Source organism: Panthera tigris, chromosome A1 (genome assembly GCF_018350195.1).
Source record: "Panthera tigris isolate Pti1 chromosome A1, P.tigris_Pti1_mat1.1, whole genome shotgun sequence".
Taxonomy (NCBI): domain Eukaryota; kingdom Metazoa; phylum Chordata; class Mammalia; order Carnivora; family Felidae; genus Panthera; species Panthera tigris.
The window spans coordinates 204659582-204684534 of record NC_056660.1 but is presented as its reverse complement, the minus strand read 5'-3'; the positions used below and the strand labels follow the sequence as shown (position 1 = coordinate 204684534).

General features: G+C 42.2%; 2 protein-coding genes across 4 annotated transcripts in view; both read right to left on the bottom strand.

Annotated features, from left to right (window-relative positions):
- Nucleotides 1–2645: 2645 nt before the first annotated feature.
- On the bottom strand, nt 2646–14043 carry LOC122230689. The gene is given in 5 exon segments (XM_042956886.1): nt 2646–3865; nt 3868–4605; nt 4608–6870; nt 7367–8495; nt 13652–14043. Coding segments are annotated over 5 exon segments (5121 nt in total). The 3' UTR covers nt 2646–3266.
- The window catches only part of OXCT1 (3-oxoacid CoA-transferase 1), a 155526-nt gene continuing 134096 nt past the window's right edge, over nt 3524–24953 (bottom strand). The window contains exons 17-19 of one of the 3 annotated variants that reach the window (XR_006220996.1): nt 23521–23587; nt 18146–18289; nt 3524–3610 (exon numbers count right to left, since the gene is read on the bottom strand). Coding sequence is in view for 1 of the 3 variants with exons in the window: in XM_042995662.1 (XP_042851596.1) it covers nt 23534–23587 (54 nt within the window). In the remaining 2 variants the exon portion in view is untranslated. Of the gene's footprint in view, nt 3611–7577; nt 7594–18145; nt 18290–23023; nt 23588–24953 lie in introns of those variants that run through there. The other 2 variants (XR_006220998.1, XM_042995662.1) reach the window with 2 other exon arrangements.

Sequence of the window (24953 nt, the reverse complement as noted above, 5' to 3'; positions counted from 1 at the left end):
CCTAACATCACCTTCCCCTCCATGATGATGTGGGGAACAAAAGCAAAACAAAACAAAACAAAACAAAAAAACCCCAAAAAGCGTAGATAAAATTAAGTGTCTTTATAAGCAGCAGCCCATTGACCAACACTTGACGCTGGCAGAGTAAAACATTCCTCCAAGAACTCCCTACTGTCTTAATGTTAATGCTTTGCTAGAGGGAAAAGTAACTTTACTTCAACAGTAGCCTCCAGTAGCTTATGAGTCTTCTTTAGCATATGAAAGTCCTTTTGGAAACTTTCCCTTGCTTTTAACGCCCCCACCTCCAACTCCCAACCATATAATCAGTCACTCTTCATAACCCCAGTGCAGCTTTCTGACCACATGTCCTGTCCCCATGCTTTAATAAAATCACTTTTTTTTTTTTTTTTTTTGCACCAAAGACGTCTCAAGAATTCTTCCTTGCCCATCCTGTTGTCTTGGGACCCCATCACTCCAAACTGCATCACTAGGACTTTTCCTCTTCAGCTGGCCCTGATTTCTAATTTTTGGCTCTCCAACTTCATGAGGCACTGTTAGCTCTTCAAAGCTTTTCAGACTCCTAGGCTGTCATTTTATATTTACTTTCTCAGTGCTTTGGATCCACAAATCTTATAAATTAGCAAATACCTCAAAGGGGGAAAATGCCATGGAATGTCAAAGCTTACGAATGTTAAGACTAACTGCACTGTACTGTTTTTTTGCTCCAGAAAATTATGGTGCATTGTATACTCTTTGATAACCTCAGCATGTTTTTTGTTTGGCAGTGGTGGTGGTGGGGCGGTGAGGGTGTTTTATTCAGCTTTCCTGGTTGCCTTCTGTGGCCAGTTTTATCTATGGCAATCTATACATCATTACTAGAAGAAGAATGTTCCTTGCTTGCTTTTTAAAAGAGTAATTTTTTCATTTTACCTTCAAAAGAGGTCTCATTTTTGCTTTTTCATTGTTTGCTTCACAGTGATATGCCCAAATTCGAAAGACCCCCAAGAAAAAACCACCAGAGTCCAGAGTCAAAGCCAAGCGGCAAGGGTCGTTTATTGCAGGTTCGAACCCGGACCTCCGCACACTCGTTACCAGTGACGCTAAGAGGTCCCGAGCGAGGATCTTACAGCTTCTTTTATAGACAGGCACAAACAAGTTAGGGATTTTTCGAGGTTACAGAGCTGTTATTGGTTGACATTTAAATTTGAACATTCAGCAGAACTTGATTGGTTCCCGCCTTTTTTCAAACCACTCAGCAGAACTTGATTGGTTCCCGCCTTTAGGGCAGACCACAACCGGGCACGCCCTGGCTGGTTCTGGGAACGGTGGGGGTGGGGGGGTGGGAGGTCTTTTCTTTGCAGTTGTGAGTACACCTGGTAATTTTTCTCTTAGCCTCTCATTCCCCCCTCTCTTTGGTGCCTTAAGAGCCAATCTTGGATCTTGTGTGTCTGACTCAAATGTTTCGGTAATGATAGGTTGGTATTGGGTCCTAAGGACCATCAGTTGGATCGTGTTAACTCAGTCTTTGATAAAGGCAACTAGTTTATTAATAATATAAGGCCTGAAGGTGAGGAGGAGAAGGAGGAGTATAAGGGGCCCAGCTAGAGCAGAAAGCAGGGTGGCTAGCCATGGGGACTGATTGAACCAAGACTCAAACCAGCCTTGTTGTTATTCTCGTTCACGCTTCCGTTTGGCCAGGCCTTCTCTAACTTTAGCCATGGACTCTTGGACTACTCCGGTGTGGTTAGCATAAAAACAACATTCTTCTCTTAAGGCACATAAACCTCCCTGTTGGAGGAAGACTAGATCTAGCCCCCTTCGGTTCTGTAGGACCACTTCAGAAAGGGAGGTCAGAGATTTTTTGAGGTGCGAGATTGAGTCAAGTCTGGCTATATTCTCATCAATGGCTTCCCTTAGGCTATTGAACCCCCGGTGCTGGATGGCTAGTGATGAGATCCCTGTTCCTGCCCCTATGGTACCGAGGCCAAATAAGGTGGCCTAGGTTATGGCCATAAAGGGTTCCCGTTTTGCTCTTATTGACTCTCTTGCTTTCGTCCCTTCTGTCCACAGATCATATACAACATTTTCTCGGTGGTAAATAACCTTTGGAAATACTAATACCATGATACAATATTCGGTTGACGAATTAAAAACATTTCTGCTAACACATGGGGTGAGCCCTGTCTTAGAACAAATCCACCAACTGTCAGGAGCTGGAATTATCCATTTAGATTCATCTATAGAGTAATTAGTCAGGGCACAGAGCTGGATATGGCTAGAGGGGACCTTTCCTATACAAGTCCCATTGCCAGTGACCGCTTGCAGTGTGAGGCTGGGGCCCTTTCGATTCCACTTGCAAGCTGCTGGCGACTCTTCTCCTGATTGTGAAAAAGGGGCAGCTAGACCTATGGCTTCATAGAAGGGGGGTTTTATATCATAACATAGCCAGCAGGCCCTTGTTGCCTCAGGGTCCGATCGGTTTAAGGCCTCATACACTGCTGTTAGCAATTTCCATAGGGAGTCTATGCCTTCTGGGTTCTGATTTTCTTGGACAGCTTGTGCTTTTACTCCTGGGGTAAGGATGGGGGTCCTGCTGGAGGGAGTAGTGGAGATCTGCCTGGGGATAAGCTTATCTGTTTTTTTTTTTTTTTTTCAATACCTGATTTGGCCCCACTGGTTGTACAAGAGGGGAGACTTTTAATTTTATTTGAATGGCAGTCCCAAAGAGGGGATATTGATATAAGTAGAGTCCCCAAGTGAGTCCTGAGACCCATCGCCTGTCCTTTTTTCCTTCCTCTGTAAATCTTACACGAATAAGGTTACAGTTTCATCATACCTGGTGCGGGTACATGGTTGGACATAGGACATTTCAATAAATTGGGGTTTTACTTCCCACTTCCATTCCCCATCACTGGAGGTGACGCAACTCCAGGCTGCGCAATAGAGGGTTTCAAACCCTCCACATGTGCGCCTCATCTCCCCTGTCCTAAATCCCGGACATGCATAAAATCCATTTCTACTTATTGATACCCTCCTTTGCAGTTGCCTCCATTTACCTCCTTCCATTTCTTCTAATGGACTAACTTTTTCTAAATTAAAATATAAATCTGGCCACCAGGTATTTAATGGGGCAGTTCCTAGGGGTTTGTTGTAGATTTCATGAGTCTCTAAGTTAGTAATTTCCCATGTCAAATTATAGGGGTTGTGGGGGTTTGGATTTACAGACAGAATTTGCAGAACAATCAAGAGGAGGGCAAGTACCATAGTTACGGCTCAGTCCGTTGGCGGCGTAGGGTCGATTTTAAAGGATTGTCCTTAGTCCGATCAACAGTCCAGGTTGTCTTTGAAGGTCCGATGAGGTCTGAGAACGGGTCCACTGGTTTGGCATGGGCGAAATGGATCCAGGTGGCGATTCCGTCTACTTTGATGGCAGTAGGCGTTGTCAGGATGACCTGGAAGGGTCCTTTCCACCTGGGCTCCAGAGTTCCCTGCCGATGACGTTTGATGAGGACCCAATCCCCTGGCCGGAATTGATGTGGAATAGGCGGGGGTCCAGTCTCATACAGTTCCTTTAATTTGGGCCATACATCTTCATGGACCCTCTGCAAGGCTTGTAGGGAGAACAAGAATTCAAGACTATTATCGTTCTCAGCTTTGACAAGGTTATCTTTTAGGTTAGGGATGATGGGGGGTGGTCTACCATGTATTATTTCATAGGGTGTGAGTCCCAGTTTGTATGGGGAATTACGCACCCTGAACAGAGCGTAGGGGAGAAGGACCACCCAATTAGCGCCAGTCTCCATGGTCAATGTGGTTAGGGTCTCTTTTAATGTTCTGTTCATTCTCTCTACCTGTCCTGAGGTTTGGGTCGGCATGCACAATGTAATTTCCAATCAGCCCCAAGTATGGAAGCCAGTCCCTGACTTACCTTAGAGACGAATGCAGGTCCATTGTCTGACCCTATCATTACTGGAAAACCATACCTGGGCAGGATTTCTTCTAGGATCTTTTTGGCTACAATCTGCGCTGTTTCATTCTTGGTTGGAAAGGCTTCAGTCCATCCTGAAAAGGTATCTACAAAAACTAGCAAATACTTATATCCATATTTTCCTGGTTTTACCTCAGTGAAATCTACTTCCCAATAGGTCCCCCGTCTGCTCCCTCTTTGTCTTACCCCTGTTGTCTTAGGATTGCTACTCGCGTTGTTGAGTTGGCACACTGTACATTTAGTGACTACTTGATCGACCTTATCAGAGACATTTCTGATTTTTAGTCCAGTCTGTCTCAGTAAGTCCAACATTTGCCGGGAACCTAAGTGGGTGCTGTGATGGATCCGCTCTAGAACTTGCCATCCTAGTTTATCTGGGAGTATAATGCTGCTTTTGGAGTCTCTCCACCAGCCATCTTTGATTCGGGTCATAGGAAGTTTACTCATCCATTGAATGTCGCTTTCTGAATACTCAGGGCTGGGGGGCAATTCCCGGGGTCTGGGATCTGGCAGCTGTAGGGTCAGTAATTGCACTGGGGGCTGAGCTATGTTTTTTGCAGTCTGATTGGCCAAATTGTTGCCCCGGGAAACTGGGTTGGTTGTCTTCTGGTGTCCTGGCAATGCACAATTGCTAGCTTTTTGGGTTCCCATGAGGCTGCTAGCAGGGCTAGAATCTCTTCTTTATTTTTGATGTCTTTCCTTTCAGCTGTGAGGAGCCCCTGTTCTCTGTATATCGCCCCATGTACATGAGCGGTGGCGAAGGCATATCGGCTATCAGTGTATGCGGTTAGCTTGCGGTCTCTTCCTAATTTTAGGGCCTGGGTTAAGGCTATTAGTTCAGCCTTCTGGGCCGAGGTTCCGGGGGGTAGGGCTTCTGCCCAAACCACCTCGGTTTCTGAAGTTACGGCCGCCCCCGCATACCTTTGTCCCTGGTGAACAAAGCTGCTTCCATCGGTGAACTAGATGGCGTCCGCATCCGATAATGGTTGGTCCTGCAAGTCCTCCCGGACCCCATAAACTTGAGCCACTGTGTCGGCGCAGTCATGAAGTGGGGTTCCCATGTCTGGGTCTGGCAGCAGTGATGCTGGGTTCAGGGCCGTTGGGGGGGTGAAGATGACCCTGAGGGGGTTCAACAGCAGTCCCTGGTAATGAGTGAGTTGGGCATTGCTCAGCCATCGGTCAGGCGGCTGCTTGAGGATGCCCTCGATGCCATGCGGGGTGGTGACTTGTAGCTCTTGGCCCATGGTCAGCTTATCAGCGTCCTTTACCATTAGGGCAGTGGCTGCAATCATCCGGAGACAGGGTGGCCATCCAGCGGCCACTGGATCTAGCTTTTTAGACAGATAGGCTACTGGCCTGCGCCAAGGGCCCAAATGCTGGGTTAGCACCGCCTTAGCTATGCCTCGGTTTTCATCTACATATAGGTGGAAGGGTTTGGAGACATCGGGGAGTCCCAGGGCAGGTGCTGATAGCAGAGCAGTTTTGATTTGTTGGAAGGCCTATTCGGCTTCTTCCGTCCAACTAAAGGGCTGTTGATCTTTTGTTGCCTGGTATAAAGGTTTTGCTAATTCAGCAAACCCTGGTATCCATAGTCTGCAGAACCCAGCCGACCCTAGGAATTCCCTCACCTGTCGTGGTGTCTGCGGTCTGGGAATACGAAGGACAGTCTCCTTCCGGGCATCCATTAGCCAGCGTTGCCCCCCTCTCAGTAAGTAACCCAGGTAAGTTACCTCTGAATTGCAGATCTGAGCCTTCTTTGCTGAGGCGTGGTGGCCTAAGGTTCCCAGAGTTCGCAGGAGACCTTCGATTCCCTGGATGCAGGCTTCGGGCGTCTTGGCAGCTATTAAGAGATCATCAACGTACTGTAGGAGAGTTATATTAGGGTGTTGTTGTCTGTACTCACTTAAATCTTCGTGTAGAACCTCATCGAACAGGGTCGGAGAGTTTTTGAATCCTTGTGGCAGTCTGGTCCAAGTGAGCTGGCCATTTATGCCCCTGTCTGGATCTGTCCACTCGAATGCAAATAGCTCTTGACTTTTAGGCGCTAGTGGTAGGCTGAAAAAAGCATCTTTTAGATCCAGAACAGTATACCATTGTTTTTCTGGGCTGAGGGCGCTCAAGAGAGTATAGGGGTTAGGAACGGTTGGATGTATGTCTATCACCCGCTTATTGACTTCTCTCAGGTCCTGCACTGGTCTGTATTCCCCGCTGTTGGGTTTGCGCACGGGCAGCAGGGGGATATTCCATGCTGAGTGGCAGGTGCATAGGACCCCGAAGTCAAGGAGGCGGCGGATATGCGGTGTGATGCTATTTTTGGCTTCCGCGGGCATGGGGTATTGGCGCACGCAGATGGGGTCCGTCCTGGGCTTGACCTCTATAAATAGGGCTGGGCGATGTTTTGCTAGCCCCATACCACCCGTTTCTGCCCACGCGTCTGGGAAGCGTTGAAGCCAGGGCTCGATGCCCTGATCCAGAGGAGTGGGTTCCTGATGGAGCCTATATTCATCTTCTAGTTTCACAGTGAGTACAGATATGGGTTGGTTGTGGAAGTCAGTCACTGTGGGTCCCCCTGGTTGGAAATGAATTTGGGCCCCCATTTTGGTAAGCAAATCCCTCCCCAACAGGGGGCAGGGGCTGTCGGGAATGACCAGGAAGGAGTGGGTTACCTTCCCAGTTCCTAAGTCCACAGTCCTCTGAGTTGTCCAGGGGTACTTCTTTATTCCGGTGGCCCCTTGTACCCAGGATGATTTTTCAGATACTTTTCCATGGGGCTTGACCAGAACTGAGTGCTGTGCCCCGGTATCAACTAGGAACTGGACCAGGGTCCCCTCCACTTGCAATGTTACCCTAGGTTCGGGGAGGGGATCCGAACCCCGTCCTCCCTATTCTGTATCTTGGGTAAACAGTATGGGGGCTATTTTAGGCTGCCATTGTCCTGGCCTGGGGCAGGGTTGTTTCTTCTTGGGGCATTCTCGTATCCAATGGCCTTTTTCTTTACAATAGGCCCATTGATCTTTATCTAAGTGCCACCTGGGAGGGCGTGTTTGAGTGCCTTCTGGGGGTGGCTGTTCTTTCTGGACTATAGCGGCCAGGACTTTAGTCATTTTCTCTGTGGCCTTGATCTGTCTCTCTTCTGGGGCGTCCCTGTTGTTGTAGACCTGTTGTGCTATATGGAGCAGATCCTGGATCTGTTTACCTTTTAAATCCTCTAGCCTTTGGAGTTTTTTCTTAATGTCAGGAGCTGCTTGATTTACAAAGGACAGCAGCCTGGTTCCCAGGGACTTCTGGATCCATGGGGGTAAACTGCCTAAAGGCTTCCATTAATCTAAGAAAGCAGCTGGACTCTCTGCCTTTCCCTGTACGACCGACCGAATATACCTTAGCCAAATTGGTGGGCTTGCAAGCTGCAGCCCGGAGACCCGCCATCAGAGTCTGGCGATAAATGAGTAGCCTTCCCCTACCTTCTGCTGTGTTGTAGTCCCATTCGTCCTGTGGAGGTCTGGTTAGGGGGAAAGCCGAATTAATGAGGTCAGGGTTAGATGTCAGCTGACCGTCGTCTCTGGGAACCAGCTTTCTTGCTTCTAATTGGATCCTCTCTCGCTCCTCTGTAGTGAACAGGATGCGGAGAAGCTGCTGACAGTCATCCCAGGTGGGCTGGTGGGTGAACATGACACTGTCTAAAAGAGCTATTAGGTCTTTAGTGTTATCAGAGAATCGAGTGTTTTGTGTTTTCCAGTTGTAAAGGTCACTGGTGGGAAAGGGCCAATACTGGAGTCGGGGGTTGCCTGTTTCATCAGGGGATCCTATTTCCCGCAGGGGTAGGGCCACGGTGGAGTCGGGGAGGCGAGGGTTTGGCTCATGCTGGGTGCGCCCGCGGGTTTGGCTGGCTGGCCCCTCGCAGTTGGTTTCGTTTTCAATGGGGCCCGGCGCAGGTGCTGCCTCCCGTCCTCCTGGTTCCGGCGCAGCTGCCGCTTCCTGTCCTCCCGGTTCCCCTAGGGGGGCAACTAGCGGGGCGACTGGTGGGGCGGCTGCTGCGGGCAGGGCCTGGGGCACGAGAGGAGGGGGATGATAGGGTGGAGGGTCTAGGGATAGTAGGTCCTGACTATCGGGCAATATGGGATACAAGGGCGCGGCTGGCGTCCTTGATTTTGGGGAATCTGCAGGCTGCATGGCAAGGACCTTACACATTCCCGAGGATAGGAAGGGGGCCAACCAAGGGGGTGGATTTTCCACTAAATTCCACCATACAAGAATGTAGGGAATCTGATCCTGGTGTCCCTCGCGACCTGGTAGAAAAATCTTTGATTTCACCTTAGCAATTATAGGGAGGCAGAAAGTTCCTTCGGTTGGCCATCCAACACCGAAGGTTGGCCATTCAGAGTGGCAGAGGGTTATTAATTTTCCCCGCCGGATGTCTAAACTCAAATTCTGTCCTCTGGTTCTAACATCCCTGAAGTTAGCAACGAGGAGAGAAAGAGGAGTGCTTTGAGATTGGCCCATCTGTATCCTGGAGGTGGAGGAAAGGATTAAAAGGAGAAACAGTAAAGTTATGAGGATCTCTGGCTGGGCCAGGCCAGGTCACCTGTGAAACAGAAGGAGTTTAACACTTAAAGGTTATAGAATAGAGAACACAACACTTAGATCGCTAGCGTGTTTCGGGTGTCCGCCACCCGAACAGAAGAATTCCGATGGGCCCAAAAAGGTGCCCCAGACGGGTGCCAGTGGACATCTCCTACTGGACCCGACCGACTGCCCTATAGTGCGTCCACCAGGGCTGTGTCAGTCACCAATACAGATCTCGCGCGGGAGAGCCAGAAACAAACAAACAGAAACGGACAGAGCTGGCTCACTTACCGATCGGTCTCAGGGACAACCCGTTGACTTGGGGTCTGGTGGGCTTGGGGGGATCCCGGACGAGCCCCCAAGTGATATGCCCAAATTCGAAAGACCCCCAAGAACAAACCACCAGAGTCCAGAGTCAAAGCCAAGCGGCAAGGGTCATTTATTGCAGGTTCGAACCCGGACCTCCGCACACTCGTTACCAGTGATGCTAAGAGGTCCCGAGTGAGGATCTTACAGCTTCTTTTATAGACAGGCACAAACAAGTTAGGGATTTTTTGCGGTTACAGAGCTGTTATTGGTTGACATTTAAATTTGAACATTCAGCAGAACTTGATTGGTTCCCGCCTTTTTTTCAAACCACTCAGAACTTGATTGGTTCCCTGCCTTTAGGTCAGACCACAACTGGGCACGCCCTGGCTGGTTCCGGGAACGGTGGGGGGAGGTCTTTTCTTTGCAGTTGTGAGTACACCTGGTAATTTTTCTCTTAGTCTCTCAACAGAAGTATGTGGACTCAGAATGCACATAATTACCAATAGGGCAATGCTGGTTTTTGATCAGTTTTAATTACAAGGCCAGAGCAAATTCTCAGTGAGTACTTTTACATTTTGAAATCAACAGGTGTCCTTGGTGATAAATGCAAACTGATGAGAGACCATCATGCAAATTTACATTCAACTTTAATGGCTTAATTGTTCAATATTTTAAATTGCCATTTAATTTCAATGCCAGTAATTCTTGATTTCATATGCTATACCTGGCCAGGAAGAGAATAGATAATTGAAGACCACAGATAATCCAGTATCTCTTTTTTGGCCACTGATTTTAAATTTTCTCTCCAAACTCAATTTTCTTACACAAAGACTTTATTGTACGTAAATATTTTTCATGTTCCAGAGGACACATAAACACATAAGAAAATTTCCACAGACAAAAGAGAGCCCAAAGAGAAAAGCAGGGGTCATAAAAAAAAAATCTAAAAATGAAAAATGAAGGGGAAATTTCTGAGTGGCTACTATGCACCAGGCACTTAAAATGTATTTTTAATACCAACAACAGCCCTGTGAGGAAGATATGTCCATTTACATAGTAGAAAACAAGACTCAACGAAATTAAGAAACTTGTTCAGAGACATCCAAAGGGTGACATTCCTAGGTAAAACAAAGTAAATCACTACTTCCTACTAATAGGATGATAACAACTTTTTCTTTATTCTGAATGGAAAAAAATAAAGAACATTCACCAAGGTTTTGAGCAAATTAAAAAGGCAGTTTTTGAACATTTGGTTATTTTTGCACTTATTTTTTCTTTGAAATTTTTACTGAGATGATTTTAATTTCTCATTCAGTTTGAATAATATCGAGACGTCCAAGTCCCTGGTACATGTTTTCCTCCAATGACATCCTCTTACAAAACTGTCTTACAATATTGCATCCAGGCTAATCACAATGCAATCCATCAATCTTACTCACATTTCTCCAGTTTTACTTGTGCTCATTTGTGTATGGGTGTTTGTGTATATTTGGTTCTATATCATTTTATCACATATGTCATAGTCCGTATAGCCACCACCACAGGTAAAATACAGTTCCATCACCACCTGGACCCCTCAAGTGATCCTGTTATGACCATACCCACCTCCTTTCCACTCTTCCTCCTAGGTCCCTAAGCCTTGGTAACTTCTATTCTGTTCTACATTCCTAAAATTGCATCATTTCAAATATGTTACAGAAGGGAAATGATATAGTATATAATCTTTTGGTATTGACTTTTCATTCAGCATAATTTCTTGGAGATACACCCTGGCTGTCATGTGTTCATTTCTTTTTAATGCTAAGTAGTATTCCATATTTGGGATTTGCCAGCTTGTTTTATCATTCACCCACTGAAGGACATCTTAGCTGGTTCCAGGTTTTGGCTTTTATGAATAAAACTTATAGACATTCATGTATGGGTTTTTGTATGAACATAAGTTTTTAATTTTCTGGGATAAATGCCCAACAGTATTTGCTAGGCCATATGGTAATTGCATGTTTAGTTTTAAAAGAAACTGGCCAACTGTTTTCCAGAATGGCTATATTATTTTACATTCCCAACAACAACGTAGGACTGGTTTAGTATGTCCACATCCTCGGCATTTGGTGTTGTCACTGGTTTTTATTGTAGTTATTCTGATCCAGTGTAGTGGTACCTCATTGTGGTTTCAATTTGCATTCCCCTGATGGCTAATGATGTTGTCTTTTCATGCTTTTTGCACTTGTTTTAATTCAATTAAGCACTGAGATGTGCATTATTGGTGATTGGAAGAATAAAAAAAACCAATTTTTAAAAATCCATCCTCATATTGTCTCCTCCATTGAGACTCCAGTTCCTTTTGATTAAATTTCTCATCCAAAATCCAAGAGACCATCACTAAATCTCCTTATTCAGAACTGTAGTTATTATAGGGGCGCCTGGGTGGCTCTGTCGGTTAAGTGTCCGACTTCGGCTCAGGTCATGATCTCGTGGTCCGTGAGTTCAAGCCCCGTGTCAGGCTCTGTGCTGACAGCTCGCAGCCTGGAGGCTGTTTTTCGATTCTGTGTCTCCCTCTCTCTCTGACCCTCCCCCATTCATGCTCTGTCTCTGTCTCAAAAATAAATAAACATTAAAAAAAATTTTTTTAAAAGAACTGTAGTTATTATAAAGATACTGAAATGGATATTCATTTATATACTTCCTTTGAAAGCCTTTTTAATATGAAAAATTCCATATAATTAAGTGAATAGTATAATGAATTCTCATGTACCTATCATGCTCAGCTTTAGTAATTGCCAAAATTTTGCCATCTATCGTCTCTTTCCCAATTTTTATCATTTTTGCCAGAGTATTTTATTTTAATTAAAAAAAAATTTTTTTCATTAGAGGGAGCAAGTGAGCGCACCTGAGTGGGGGAGGAGCAGAGGGAGAGAGAGACTCTCAAGCAGGGTCCGTGCTCAGTGTGGAGCTTGACCCCATGACCCCAGGATCATGACTTAAGTCAAAATAAAACTCAGACGCAGGGTGCCTGGGTGGCTCAGTCAGGTGTGTCTGACTCTTGATTTCAGATTGGGTTATGATCTCACGGTCATGGGACTGAGGCCGGCGTGGAGCCCCACGTTGTGCTCATAGCTCAGAGCCTGCTTGGGATTCTCTCTCTCCCTCTCTCACTGCCCCTACCCCTTCTTGCAAGCACTCTCTCTCTCTCTCCAAATAAATATTTAAAAATAAATAAATAAAAGTAAAACCAAAAAAAAAAAAAAAAGGGTTGGACATTCAACTGGCTGAGCCACTAAGGTGCTGTTTACCAGAGTATTTTAAACCAAATCCTTGCCATATAACTCCACCCATGAATTAATACTTTTCCTCATGAGGTCAAGTCATAAGATTGTTTAAGCTAGAGAACATAAGTAGAATATAGGGCAAAGGTTCACATGCTTTCTTCTTGCACTGATGAAAAAAAAAAACCTGTGCTTTCAGAACATGATCAATCAGGCAGGTATATTTCTTGGAAAGTCTCATTGAGTTATTTTTAATATAGTTACTCTTTTTCTAGACTATACAACCCTGTTCTATATCTATAGATAGATTAACCTTTTTACTATGGTCTTGATAAAATGAAAAAGATGTTTCCTTATTAAATGGAAAATCATAGGAGATAAACATATGCATCTACTCTATGTATAGGGCTCTGACTTTAAACCCTCATTTTTTTTCCTCCCATAAAAAATGACTTTTAAGTTTATGCCTGAGTTAACTTTTGTAAAGATGTCCACTTCTACCACAAGCTCAGCTGTTCTTGGAACATTTCTGCTTCTCTGTGATACTATAGATGACAATGAGGTCATTTCACAATTGCTTCTTTTCTGGAGAACACAGCTGGTTCAGTCTGGTCAGCAAGATTCTCGTTGCTGCATTTCCTGAGTCACCACAGTATTTCAATTGACCCCTTTCCAGAACAGATTACATCCATGTCATATCCTTCCACAATAAAACATCTATAATCAAATGACTACAGTGGCTATTGAGTGGTATGCCCTTTACTCTGGTCCAGAATTGTTTGGGTTCATAACTTTTTTTTTCTTTAAAAAAAAAATTTTTTTTTTTACATTTATTTATTTTTGAGAGACAGAGAAATAGAGCATATGTGGGGAGGGGCAGAGAGAGAAGGAGATAAAATCCAAAGCACAGAGCCCGATGAGGGGCTCGAACTCACAAACTGTGAGATCATGACCTGAGCTAAAGTCGGATGCTTAACCAACTGAGCCACCCAGGCGCCCCAGTTCATAACTTTTCAATAAATATTATCACACTGAAATTTTAAACTCAGATTTTCTTAAACCAAGCATAAGCAATGACTGATTTTTGTCTTCCACCTGCTCCTTACCAAGAGTACTGCATTATTTGTGGCAGAATTCCTTCTGATTTTGTACAGATCATACCAATTTATGAGTTACTTTAGCTCTCTGTTTTTTGTGGAGTTTGTTTTGGTTTTGATTGTTAAGAGTCACTTAGCTTCTTTTTTCCAGACACGTTTACACATTTTATTGAAAAATCTGTGGTATATTTTAGGATATGCTGAACAGAGGCAGGCAAGTATGAAATCTAATTTCAAGATCCCTCTGAACAGTCTCCCATGGTACACATACTTTTCCTCCACAGAAAAGGGAAACTCAGCACAATTATAAATTTACTCTTAAGTGTGATTATTTGATTAAGAGCTATTTCTCTACATTCATTGCTCTATCCCTAGAGCCTACTGCACTGCTGGCTCTCAGCGGGTACTTATGTCAGTTATGAATTTATTGCCTTTCAGCTCCAAATTCACCCATCATTGTCTTCTCCAAGATAATGGGAGCGGGCCCTGCAAATAGTATTCCTTTGCCAACTAGGATGACGTTAAGCTTTGTCAATAAAAAGTTTGTAAGAGACACTTGAAGAGGAAGAGGTTTTTCCTCCTGGTATGATGTACTTCTCTTGTCAGCGCCCTGCAGCTCACTCTTTTCCCACTGTCCAGGCCCCTGCAGTAAACAAAGCTCCTCCAGAATCCAAAAACTGTGATACAAGTTCCTAGTTCCTGGCTTACCTAGTTCCTGACTCCTGCAGTGTGGGGTGGCCGTGGGGCCAGTGCCTGCAGCTTCCCCCAGCACTACTTCAGGGAGTGACACAGGACACTTCCCTGTGAACAACATCCCTGTCATCTCTTCAGGTGGCTTTGTGGCAACTTCTGAAGTGTGGCATTCCCCTTAAGGACAGCTTCCTCTGGCTCCTCAAAGGCAGATTTCTAGCAAGTTCCGCTGGCATGGCACCAGAGCGACTTCTCTGCCATCTGTGAGCCATAGCTATGCACTTTCCCACAAGGTCTGGATCTCAGTCCTGTAAGCCTCTTCCTCAGAGGTTCCATCTCAAACCCAGGGTTATGGCTGTTCCTTAAATCCACTATTCCCATGTTGTAGAGACTTCTCTTTTCCTTTAACTAGCTAATTCCTCAATTCTCAAATTCCCTGTTACAGTTAATAATTCTTTACGTTAGAATTTCTCTGTTCAATTTACCATGTAAAGTGTCTACTGATTGGACCCTACCTGATAAAGTGCTCAAAACCACCTATTGAAAGAAGAACAGAAAAAAAAAATTAAAAGGAGGGAGAGCATAAGAAATTTAAGACCCCCAAATTATTATTGTCATATCCCCAAACCAGTTGTATATTTATTTGCTATTATTTGGAGTTAGAAATGTATGATCCTGTGTCATTGGAAAAATTATTTTCCAATAATTCATCCACTCTGTGTACTCCATCACTAAAAATTTATTGAGCAACTAGTTTGCTGAGCATAGCCAATACATTTCTTGGGATAATGAGAGAGTTGGTAAGTCTACAAAGAGAATCCAGACTATAAAACCCACAGAAATTTCCTTGAATATCAAGATTTCAGGAAACTAGATTTAAGACTGCCTTTAAATCAGACTACACAATATTTCCTGTTCTCTCCCTCCAACTCCCACCAATAAATAAATGAATGGGCAAATAATATGGTAAGTAATTTAATTCCTGTTCTTTAAAATCTCACTGTCAGGAAATGTGGTTAATGTCTAAATTAAATTCCTCACCCCTCCTTTTCTTCTCCTTTCCTTGACCTAGGGCATCCTTCACCAGTTATACACAGTACTTAAGTTATTAAATAACTCCTTGAGCTTCTGTAGCTCAAGTTAAATATTCCATGTACTTTATTTTTTCCCCATAGTTTGAGTCTTTTTAAATTGTCTTCCTGAGCACTTTCCATGTTGATCACATGTGTTTTAGTTCAGGCTGCTATAACAAATACCACAGACTGGGTGGCTTAAACATGAAACATTAATTTTTCACAGTACTGGAGGCTGGAAAGTCCAAGATCAAGTTGCTGGCAGATTCTGTGTCTGGTGAGGGCCCTTCTCATCATTTGAAGATGGCTGGCTTCTTGCATCCTCATATGGCAGAGAGAAAATGGGCTCTTGTGTTTCCCCTTTCTTAAAAAGGCACTCATCCCACCATGAAGGATCCACCTGCTTAACTTCCTCTAAACCTAATTACTTTTCAAAGGCCCTATAATGGGGTTTGAGGTTTCAACATATGAATTTTGGCTGGGGAGGGGGGACAGAAACATTTATTCTATAGCAATTTCATCTTAAATGCCATTGTTCTCTCTTTGGCAATCTCATATAGAGTTTGATACTATGGACTTAAGTGACTCCTCAAATACTTTGGTCTTCTACATGTGTGTATCTGGGTAACTGTTATAAATTAAATGCCTTTAATTACAATAATAAAAACATTTCACATTTAGAGTAAACTTATGTTTACTTAAGACAGAAATTATGTTTATGGAAAGGATAAGAGTTGGGGGGGGGGGGAGGATAGAAAGACAGAGAGAGTTACCTGGAAGGCAAATCATGACTGAAAGATTACATAATAAGCACTTAGACTGCTTCAAAGAACTGTTTTAAACACCATTTACACATGCACTAATATAATCACCAACTCTTTCCTATCCATAAAGCAGACATTATGCTCACTGAGAAAGGCCTTAGAGAACCCCTTCCGATTCACTGCTTCTAAAATGAAGGATTTCCCACACTTTAACATCTTTGAAATTGGAATGCATTTCACAAATGACAGTATCCTACCATCGCCTTGGCTCCTTCAGCTTTTGGTAGCCCAACTGCTCTGGAAGAAGCTGAGGCAGGCACCTCAGCTCCCTCTCATCCTTTTTCTGACCTGACTCAACACCCCAACCTGTCCCCTGGACAATCCAAACCCTTATCAGTAAGAAGCACCTAGACTGTAAATACACAAACTTCAAGGCAGGTGGATTTCCTTGGGCCATTAACTGCTCATGATGTCTATCAGCTGAATAAAGGCTCCATTAACAGCCCTTCTGTTTTCTAAATACAAAAAGGAAATACTAGGCAAACTTACCTGAGACTGAAGTCTAAAAATTCTTAATATGTATACAATAACATTTTATAAACGATAAAAAGCAATCATAGTACATTTTAAAATTGATGGTGTTCGTGCTCTCTGTGGAGCGTCTGGGTGGCTCAGTTAGGTGTCTGACTCTTGATCTCAGCTCAGGTCATGATCTCAAGGTTCATGAGTTCGAGCCTCACATTGAGCTCTGCACGGACAGTGTGGAGCCTGCTTGGGATTCTCTCTCTCTGCCCCTCCTCTGTGTGCACTCTCTCTCTCAAAAATAAACATTTAAAAAAATAAAATGAAATAGAATAGATGTTGCCTTCGGATATTTAGACCAACAGAATATAATAGCCCAGAAATAAATCCATGCAAATATAGTCAACTGATGTTCAACAGGGGTGCCAGGAATATACAATGGAGAAAGGACAGTCTCACTCAACAAATGGTGTTAGGAAAACTCGATATCCATATGCAAAAGAACAAAATTGAACCCGTATCTCACACCATACACAAAGATCAGCTCCATTCAAGATTTAAACCCATAAATCTATAAAACTAGTTTTATGAATCTATAAAACTCCTAGAAGAAAACATAGGGGAAGATCTTCTGAACAATGGTTATGGCAATGACTTTTTAGATAGGACACCAAGAGCACAAGTAACAAAAGCAAAAATTGACTAGTGGGGCTGCATATTATAAGGAACTCCACAACTCGATAGTAAAAATTCAAATAACTCAATTAAAAAATAGGCAAAGGACTGAAATAGACATTTTTCCAAAGAAAAGATACAAATTGCCAACAGGTATATGAAAAGATGCTCATCATCACTACTCAAGGAAATGCAAATCAAAATCATAATAAAGCATCACCTCAATAATAGCTTAATAAGATAACTACTACTGAAAAAAAGAACAAGTGTTGATGAGGATGTGAATATATTAGAACCCTTGTATATTGTTGGTGGGAATGTAATGTAAAATGTTGCAGCTGCTATGAAAAGCAGTTTGGAGGCTCCTCAAAAAAATTAAAAATAACCTATGATCCAGCACCTAAATGTCCACTGACATATAAATGATAAAGCGAATATGTTATACACATACAATGAAATACTATTCAGCCATAAAAAGAAGGAAATCCTGCCATATGCAACAAAATAGATAAATCTAGAGGACATTATGCTAAGTGAAATAAGCTAGTCACAGAACAAATATTGCATGATTACATTTAGATCAAGTATCTAAAACAGTCAAACTCATAGCAACAGAGTAGAATGGTGGCTGTCAGGGACTGGGGCTAGGGGGACATGAGTTGCTGTTTAACAGGTATTAAGTGTCAATTACGTAAGATTAGTAAGTTTAGAGATCTGCTGTATTACACTGCACCTATAGTTAACAATAATTTGTTAAGAGGGTAGATCTCATGGTAAATATTCCTACTCTGATAAAAAAAAATTGATGGTATCTTATATTCTAAGAAACAAGATAGTAACAAATGTTCTCATACTGTATGTGTCTTGATGGCCCTAATGCTTTCCCATCCCTATACCCCCCAAAACTCCACAAGCTCCAGTACTGTGACCAATTTTCTTCTCATGGACCCTTTCTTCCCCAGTGAATGGCACTAGATCTCACTGAGTAATGCTCTCTCCGTGTCACCAATAATATTTATTTTCAGGTTGCCAATGTCAACCTTATTCCTGGAGTTCAACTGAATGGGTCTGAGCCACAACTCTGACTTTGAACATGTGTTAGGTTAATATAAAGGAAACCAAATTTCAAAAAGGAGTTTAGTCACAGAAATGAAGCAATGCCCATCAGCCCCTCCTGTTGATGTCAGTTGAGCATTCTTACCTGCAGTTGCCTACACAAAGCCTTTCAGATGAGCAAACTCAGTAATTTCAAGTCTTCCACAGGGACATTTTGCCTGGTGGGTGCCATTATCCTTTTTATTTTGGCAACTACCCATTTCCTCTCAAACTGGGTTGTACACAAGAGCTGTGTGGACAGGGGAACAAAGCTTCAAGATCTGTCCCATTAGGTTTAAAGGTTTTGTACTCTGTTTTATAGCTTACCAGAGAGCAACAAATCTAGTTCTATTCAGAGGATTTAATTCACATCTCATTAACTACCTTGGCAAAACCCAACATTAGCTTTGAAAGGCTAATTTGATTAAAGAATTGATGGACATTACTTCTCTCTGACTAATGAAGTTAATTTTAATGGAGGTAATAATGTCTCCCTGGAAGATTACTGGGAGAATAAAAGAAGCCAGCTAGCATATTCTAGGTGTTTTGTAAATTATGAAATGCTAAACAAATGTAGATGATTATCACAGGTCTCTGTATTCCTTTGTTGCAGTTTTTAGATTCTACCTCTTGTACCTTTCCCTTTCTTTCTCTAACTCTTCCTTAGAAGACTTGCTTAATTATTTAGCTGAGGGAAATCCTCAAGCCTGCAGGACTACCACCTCAGGTTTTCAACCAGTAAATTGGTTTAATATCATATTTGGAAGCCTACCATGCACAAGTTGTTATACAAATATATAAGGCGTTAAACACATACACGATACATACTACGTTCCAGTGAGGCCATTATACACACATTATGAAGCAGTATCTGGCTTAGAACCAGTTAGACAACTCTTAAACCCTTACCCACATTGAGCACCTACAAGGGTTGGAAACTGGAGATTATGGAGAAAATCTGGAAGGAGCCATTGGGGCACTCTAACTCCAAGAAGGCTAGGTGGGAGATGCTACCTCCTGTCCCCAGATCAAGAGAGAAGGGCTTCAAGTGGAACATCACAGTGTGTGTGTGTGTGTGTGTGAATCCATATCTCTGTATCTATAACTGTATCTATATCTGTATCAGACTGGTGTCTGATTTCTTCTTGAAAATTTTAAAGGGTAAGAGATAGAATGCCTAGGAATGAGCCAAAGAAAGAAAATGACTGTGTTGGGCCCTGCAGTTTGTCAGGGGAAATGGGAGGGTTTCCTAGGGACCCATGGTGGGTTATGCTACAGAAGGGCCAGGATAATTGCCTGAGGTAATTTCCAAGTGGCCATCTGGAGTGGCACCTCATTAAAGGTAATAATGACCATGATAATCAAGCACATTTAACCTCTAAAACCAAATATATTTTTTGTTTGACTGTGGTTTTGAGGGAAGGAGCTGTCTCATCAATCAGTTACCTGGATTGGTATAGGTATCACTCTCATGGGACTTGCTACAGGGTCCATAAAGGGTGTCTTTGGATGATTTTACACAGACGTGTCTAACATAATGGAAGTAAGAGAATTCAAGTGTATGCCATACAGACATGCATTCAGATCACGTGACACTTAGTGATATGTATGCTTAAACCTACTTTGATATTTAGTACAGTCTTAGGTGGGAAAGCAGTGTAGATATTAAAAAATAAAAGGATGGGAACAATTCTGTCCCAAGGTAATATTATGACATGGCATTTAAAAATGATCTGTCAGTATTTTGGCAACATTTTTCAATGTATCAATTTATACACTGTTATGTGTTCATTTTACAGATATATTAACTATGCCTTATAGAACCATGCTGAAAAGCAGTACATTCTGCTTCTTTTAAAGATGGGAAAATCCGAAAGTAAGTTTAAGAAACTGAAGATCATGCTCTGGTTGGAAAAGATTAGTACTAAGAAACCCATCCACTGAATAAATCTCTGCTTCTATTTCCATTGGAATAATTTTCAAAGCTATGTTGAATATACTGACATTGTCAGAAAAAGAACCTCTACCCACAACCTTCCTACCCACTGGTAATACCTATAAATGCTCTTATATGTGTTCTCTGGGACCAGCTGCAGCAGTTTTACTCATGTTCTGCATAACTTCTGTAGGAGACCAGATCCCTCCCAAGATTCATGAATTACAAAAGCTGTTTGAGTTCACACTTTGGTTGCAGATGAAAAGACCCACAAAGACCCAGCCGAAGGGAAATGGGAGACTTGTGGGCTCATGTACAAGCACGGCTGGAGGGAAGGTAGCCTTAGGCACATCGAGAACCAAGAACGCAAATACCACTAGGAAGCTCCTTACTTACAACTCAGTGTGCTTGTGTTTCAGCTTGTTTTGTCCAACTGGAACTCAGCTGCTAGGGTGTGCATGTGTGTAAGTATGTATGTGTGTGTGAGTGAAGGGGGAAAATGGGGTGTTGGTGCCAGACTCACATTCTTATGGCTTAGTGACCAGAAAGGAATAGGAAAATTAGCTTCTCTTTTATCTCCAGTTTTTGCACATGGGAGAAATGACCTTACTGGTATATCCTGGCTCATAGCACACCCCCGCCCACCCCCCCCACCCCCCCCACCCCCCCGCCGCAGCGTATGAACACTATGGACAAAGAAGAGCTATCAAAACAGGCATTTTCTGGGCACACACCCAACCCCTTGGCCAGGGCATGAGTCTGTCACCAGAGGAACAACACAGATGCTGGGCAGACTATACTAGAGCCACTTCAAAATGCAAGCAAACTCAACATGCCACTGGGAAGCTAATTAATTAATTAATTAATTCATTCATTCATTAATATATGTCCTAAAAGAATGTAAGATAAAAGCAAAAAAATACATATTAATACATGAAGCCTGGTAATCAATATTTATAGATAAATGACTGGTTTTGACAAGGAGTAAAATCAGAATTCATTTAGGTAAAAATTTCATTTGTTCTTTCATAAAAAACAGTATTTGCTCTTTGGTAAGATAGAAAGAAAAGCAACAACTTGATTAGAAGCCATAAAGTATATAAACTATTTATTGTTGGTCTTTCCACCAATCTCTAGTGTATTATTCCCATGATTGGTCACACCATTCCCAAACAAGAAAGAAGACAATCACACTGATCTATATCAATTCAGGATATTTACTGTATTTCTTATTGTGTTTTTATCCATGGCACCCTTTAATCAAGAATATAAAGTCATCTACTTAGGTTTTACCATTCAAAGTTGGGGACACTCTTAGAATCACATTATCTTAAAGTAATGAAATAGAATAATAAGCAACTAAGTCTGCAAATATAGCAACTGTCAATAACATACATTTTACCAAATTATAATTCTAAGATATGTATTATTCTCTGGACCTCACAAATTCCAAAAAGAGGCCTTTTTACCAGTATTGGGACAGTATGCTTTCAATCCCGCAGCCAGCAAGACTCTTTTAGATAGAGAGTGTGATACAAAAAAAAGCCTCTCTCCTCTAATACCATACATGACACAATTGTAGTTGTACCTAAACAGAAAGGGAGCTTCGATGCTAACTATCACCTAAAAATACACATCAATTCCTATATACATATCTGGTGCCAGAGGAATGATATATTGCACTGTACTATGCCTACATCTGCCTGGAGAACAGCTGTCTGACCTGTCTTCAGGGTACCCGGTCTATTTCTCCCATTTGATACCTAGGATGCCTGGGATGCCCACAGGGTGACTATTTGGTAGGGAGGATACTTCTGAGGAAAAGTTCCTTACAAAACCCACTCTACCATGTTTCTTTTCTTTTCTTACGTTTATTTGAGAGGGAGGGAGAGAGAGAGAGAGGGAGGGAGAGAGAGAGAGAGGGAGGGAGAGAGAGAGCGAGCGAGCGAGCATGCATGCGCACAGACACACATATGTGATCAGGAGAGGGGCAGAGAGAGACGAGAGAGATTCCTAAGCAGGTTCCATGCTGTCAGCACAGAGCCCCATGTGGGGCTTGATCTGATGAACTGCGAGATCAAGACCTGAGCTGAAATCTAGAGTCAGATGCTTAACTGACTGAGCCACCCAGGCACCCCTATCATGTTTATTTTCTAACACTAAAAGTTCCCTGCTCTTCAAAGCCTAGATTTACTTATCAGTATTTCCTTTATTTGGATAAAGCTGAATTAAAAGTAGTTTGTTCAAGGAAGTAGCCTGGGCAGAAGAAAGAATAGTGCTCTGTAGAAAAAGGCATTCAATATTTAGAAACTTTTCTGAACAGGGGTGCCTGGGTGGCTCAGTCAACTGAGCATCCGAATTTGGCTCAGGTCATGATCTCACGGTTCGTGAGCTCGAGCTTCACGTCAGGCTCTGTGATGAGAGCTCAGAGCCTGGAGCTGCTTTGGATTCTGTGTCTCCCTCTCTCTGCCCCTCCTCTGCTTGTGCTCTCTCTCTCTCAGAAATAAACATTAAAAATTTTTTTTAAAAAAATAAATTTTTCTGAACAAAAATAAGAGATCCTGAAAAGAAAGAAAAAAATATTTTAAACTCTGTTGTCACTGTGACAGGATTCATGATAAATTATCCCATAGTCCCTTGTGGCTTAAAAGGAAGTCTTGAAGGAGTAGCCCACTGTACCTCAATCACATAGAGAAAGCCTCTTAAGGACCCCTCTGGATACACAGAAATACTACATTATTTTAAAATGAGAAAACAGACTAGATCAGTTAGGTTTATAGCCCTCTTCTCATAATAAACCTTCATCTTTGGCAAAGCACAAATGGTTGCTTGGTTTATAAAGGCAACTTGTTGGTGAGATGTCAGCACCAGCAGACCCTACACACTCTGGTCTCTCCCCATGAACCAGTTACTTCTCCCACACAGAGATGTTCCTGTTTGCCTTACTGAACATCGATTTAGTTGTAGAAAGTGTGGGAGGAGAAGGGATGCTTTAGGGAAACAAGATGCAATCACAAAATCAGAGGCTCTAAAAGAAAAGTCAGAGGAGGCCAAAAGAAAAACATAATCATTAAGACAGCATTTCTCCTACTCAAAATTCACACAGATGTTATCATTCAGCACTAGTGCAATGCTGCCTTGGGTATACTCTGGGTGGAGTTCTTTATCTCCCTCATTCTTTTTTTCTATACGTCAAGATTTAGTTGGGAGGGACAGCACATCAGTGAAAGTCTTCCTAAGGGCCCATCTTGGTACAATTTTGTGTACATATCACAAAAGGTAAAGATAAATCCAATGTGAGCACCAGTTGTAAAGATAAGCCTTCAAAGCAATCATAAAACAAGTAAGATAATCATTTATATTATATATATATATCTGTCTTTCATTAAAACTTTATAGCACACTAGAGAGAATAAAGACTACATGGCTGCTACAGTGTAAAATGCTGGAAGAAAACTAGTCAAAACTGCTTCTTAGATATACAATTATGATTACTGATGTCCTTTCAATGAAATCCTATGTGGTTAAAATGAGAAACACACAACCTGGGAGAAATGTCTATTCCACATTGCAAGTTGTGATCTGCTGCATTGGTATGAGTTTTGGTGAAACCTGGTAAAAGAAAGAGAAGAAAAAATGACCAAATTGTACAAAACCTCATGGCATCAACATCTCTTTTCTGAATTTCCAAACCTGAATAATGTTGGCAACAAACAGCCTTGCCACAGACATCACCTAGAGTTTCCTCATTATTTTCCATTCTAAACCAACGAGACAGAAAACTCTTTCCTGTTTATGTTGTGGGTATATAGTTCTCAACCTTCTTGCACGTTACAGTTCCTAAATTAAGCATCAGTAAGACTGGCAACAGCAAGAGGGTGGAGGAACAGACAGAGACGATAAAGGGTCCAGAAAACCAAGCTCTCGGAATGGATCACTGAGCTCTGAGATTGATGCCTCTGAGAGTACCCAAAACAGAGACACAGAGTAAGGCACAAGTCTCAAAATGCTCAAAATAAGTCTAGTCAATTCCCAATTTCGTTGACACAATGTAGTCTTTGGATTAACTGGGCCCATATTAATGAAGAGATACATGATCGATGATGAATTTTATCAGAAATATCATAATCAGAATGGAAATGATATGAAGGCAGTAAAAAGATTCCAAGTTATTTTTAAAAAGCAGGTAATAGCATTAAAAATATTAAATGTTGACTAGGTTTATGTTCAATATACAGAACAATACATGCATTCCTAGAAGACTTGAAGCAGAGAAAAATGAGGACAGGTCTACATTTAATGGTAGAGCTGGTGGAAGAATAAAGTTAAATGTAAGTAATTTGGCTTAATTTTGACTGATCTTTCAAGACAATGTCAGGTACAGATGTCTTCATTCAGTCTGGCAAATATCCATGGAGTCCTATTAAGTAACAGTCCCCATGGAAAGCACAGTGGGGGCATATTAAAATCTAGATGATTTTTGAGCTCTTCAAGAATGAAGCGATTGAAGTGGGCCTAGCCTTCCAGAATAAACAGTTAATATTTTGTTAAATTAATGGAAAAATGAATGAATAAATGGATTAAATAAGCTTTAAAGAATTAGAAGAAAGGTTTTAATAGAGGTTAAAACAGTATTAACAATAGGAGTAGACAATTATTTGGCTTTGATGAGGTTAAATATTTTTAGTTCATTTATAAATTGATTCTGTATTAGCTCTTCACAATGTCAAGAGCTAATGCCCCCTTTTCCGTTTTTCTACTAAAAGAATGACATGATCAGAGTAAAAAGGATCGGTATGGCTTGGTATACAGCTTAAAATAAATGACAGCTCATTCAGACCTGCCAGTTCCAAGAGCAGATATATAATAATAGACAAAATAATAGACATATAATAAATAGTCAAAAATCACAGCCCACATGTGCATAGATCTTCAACTCTACTGAAAAGAACAAAAGACATATGGGCTCTGAGTATTT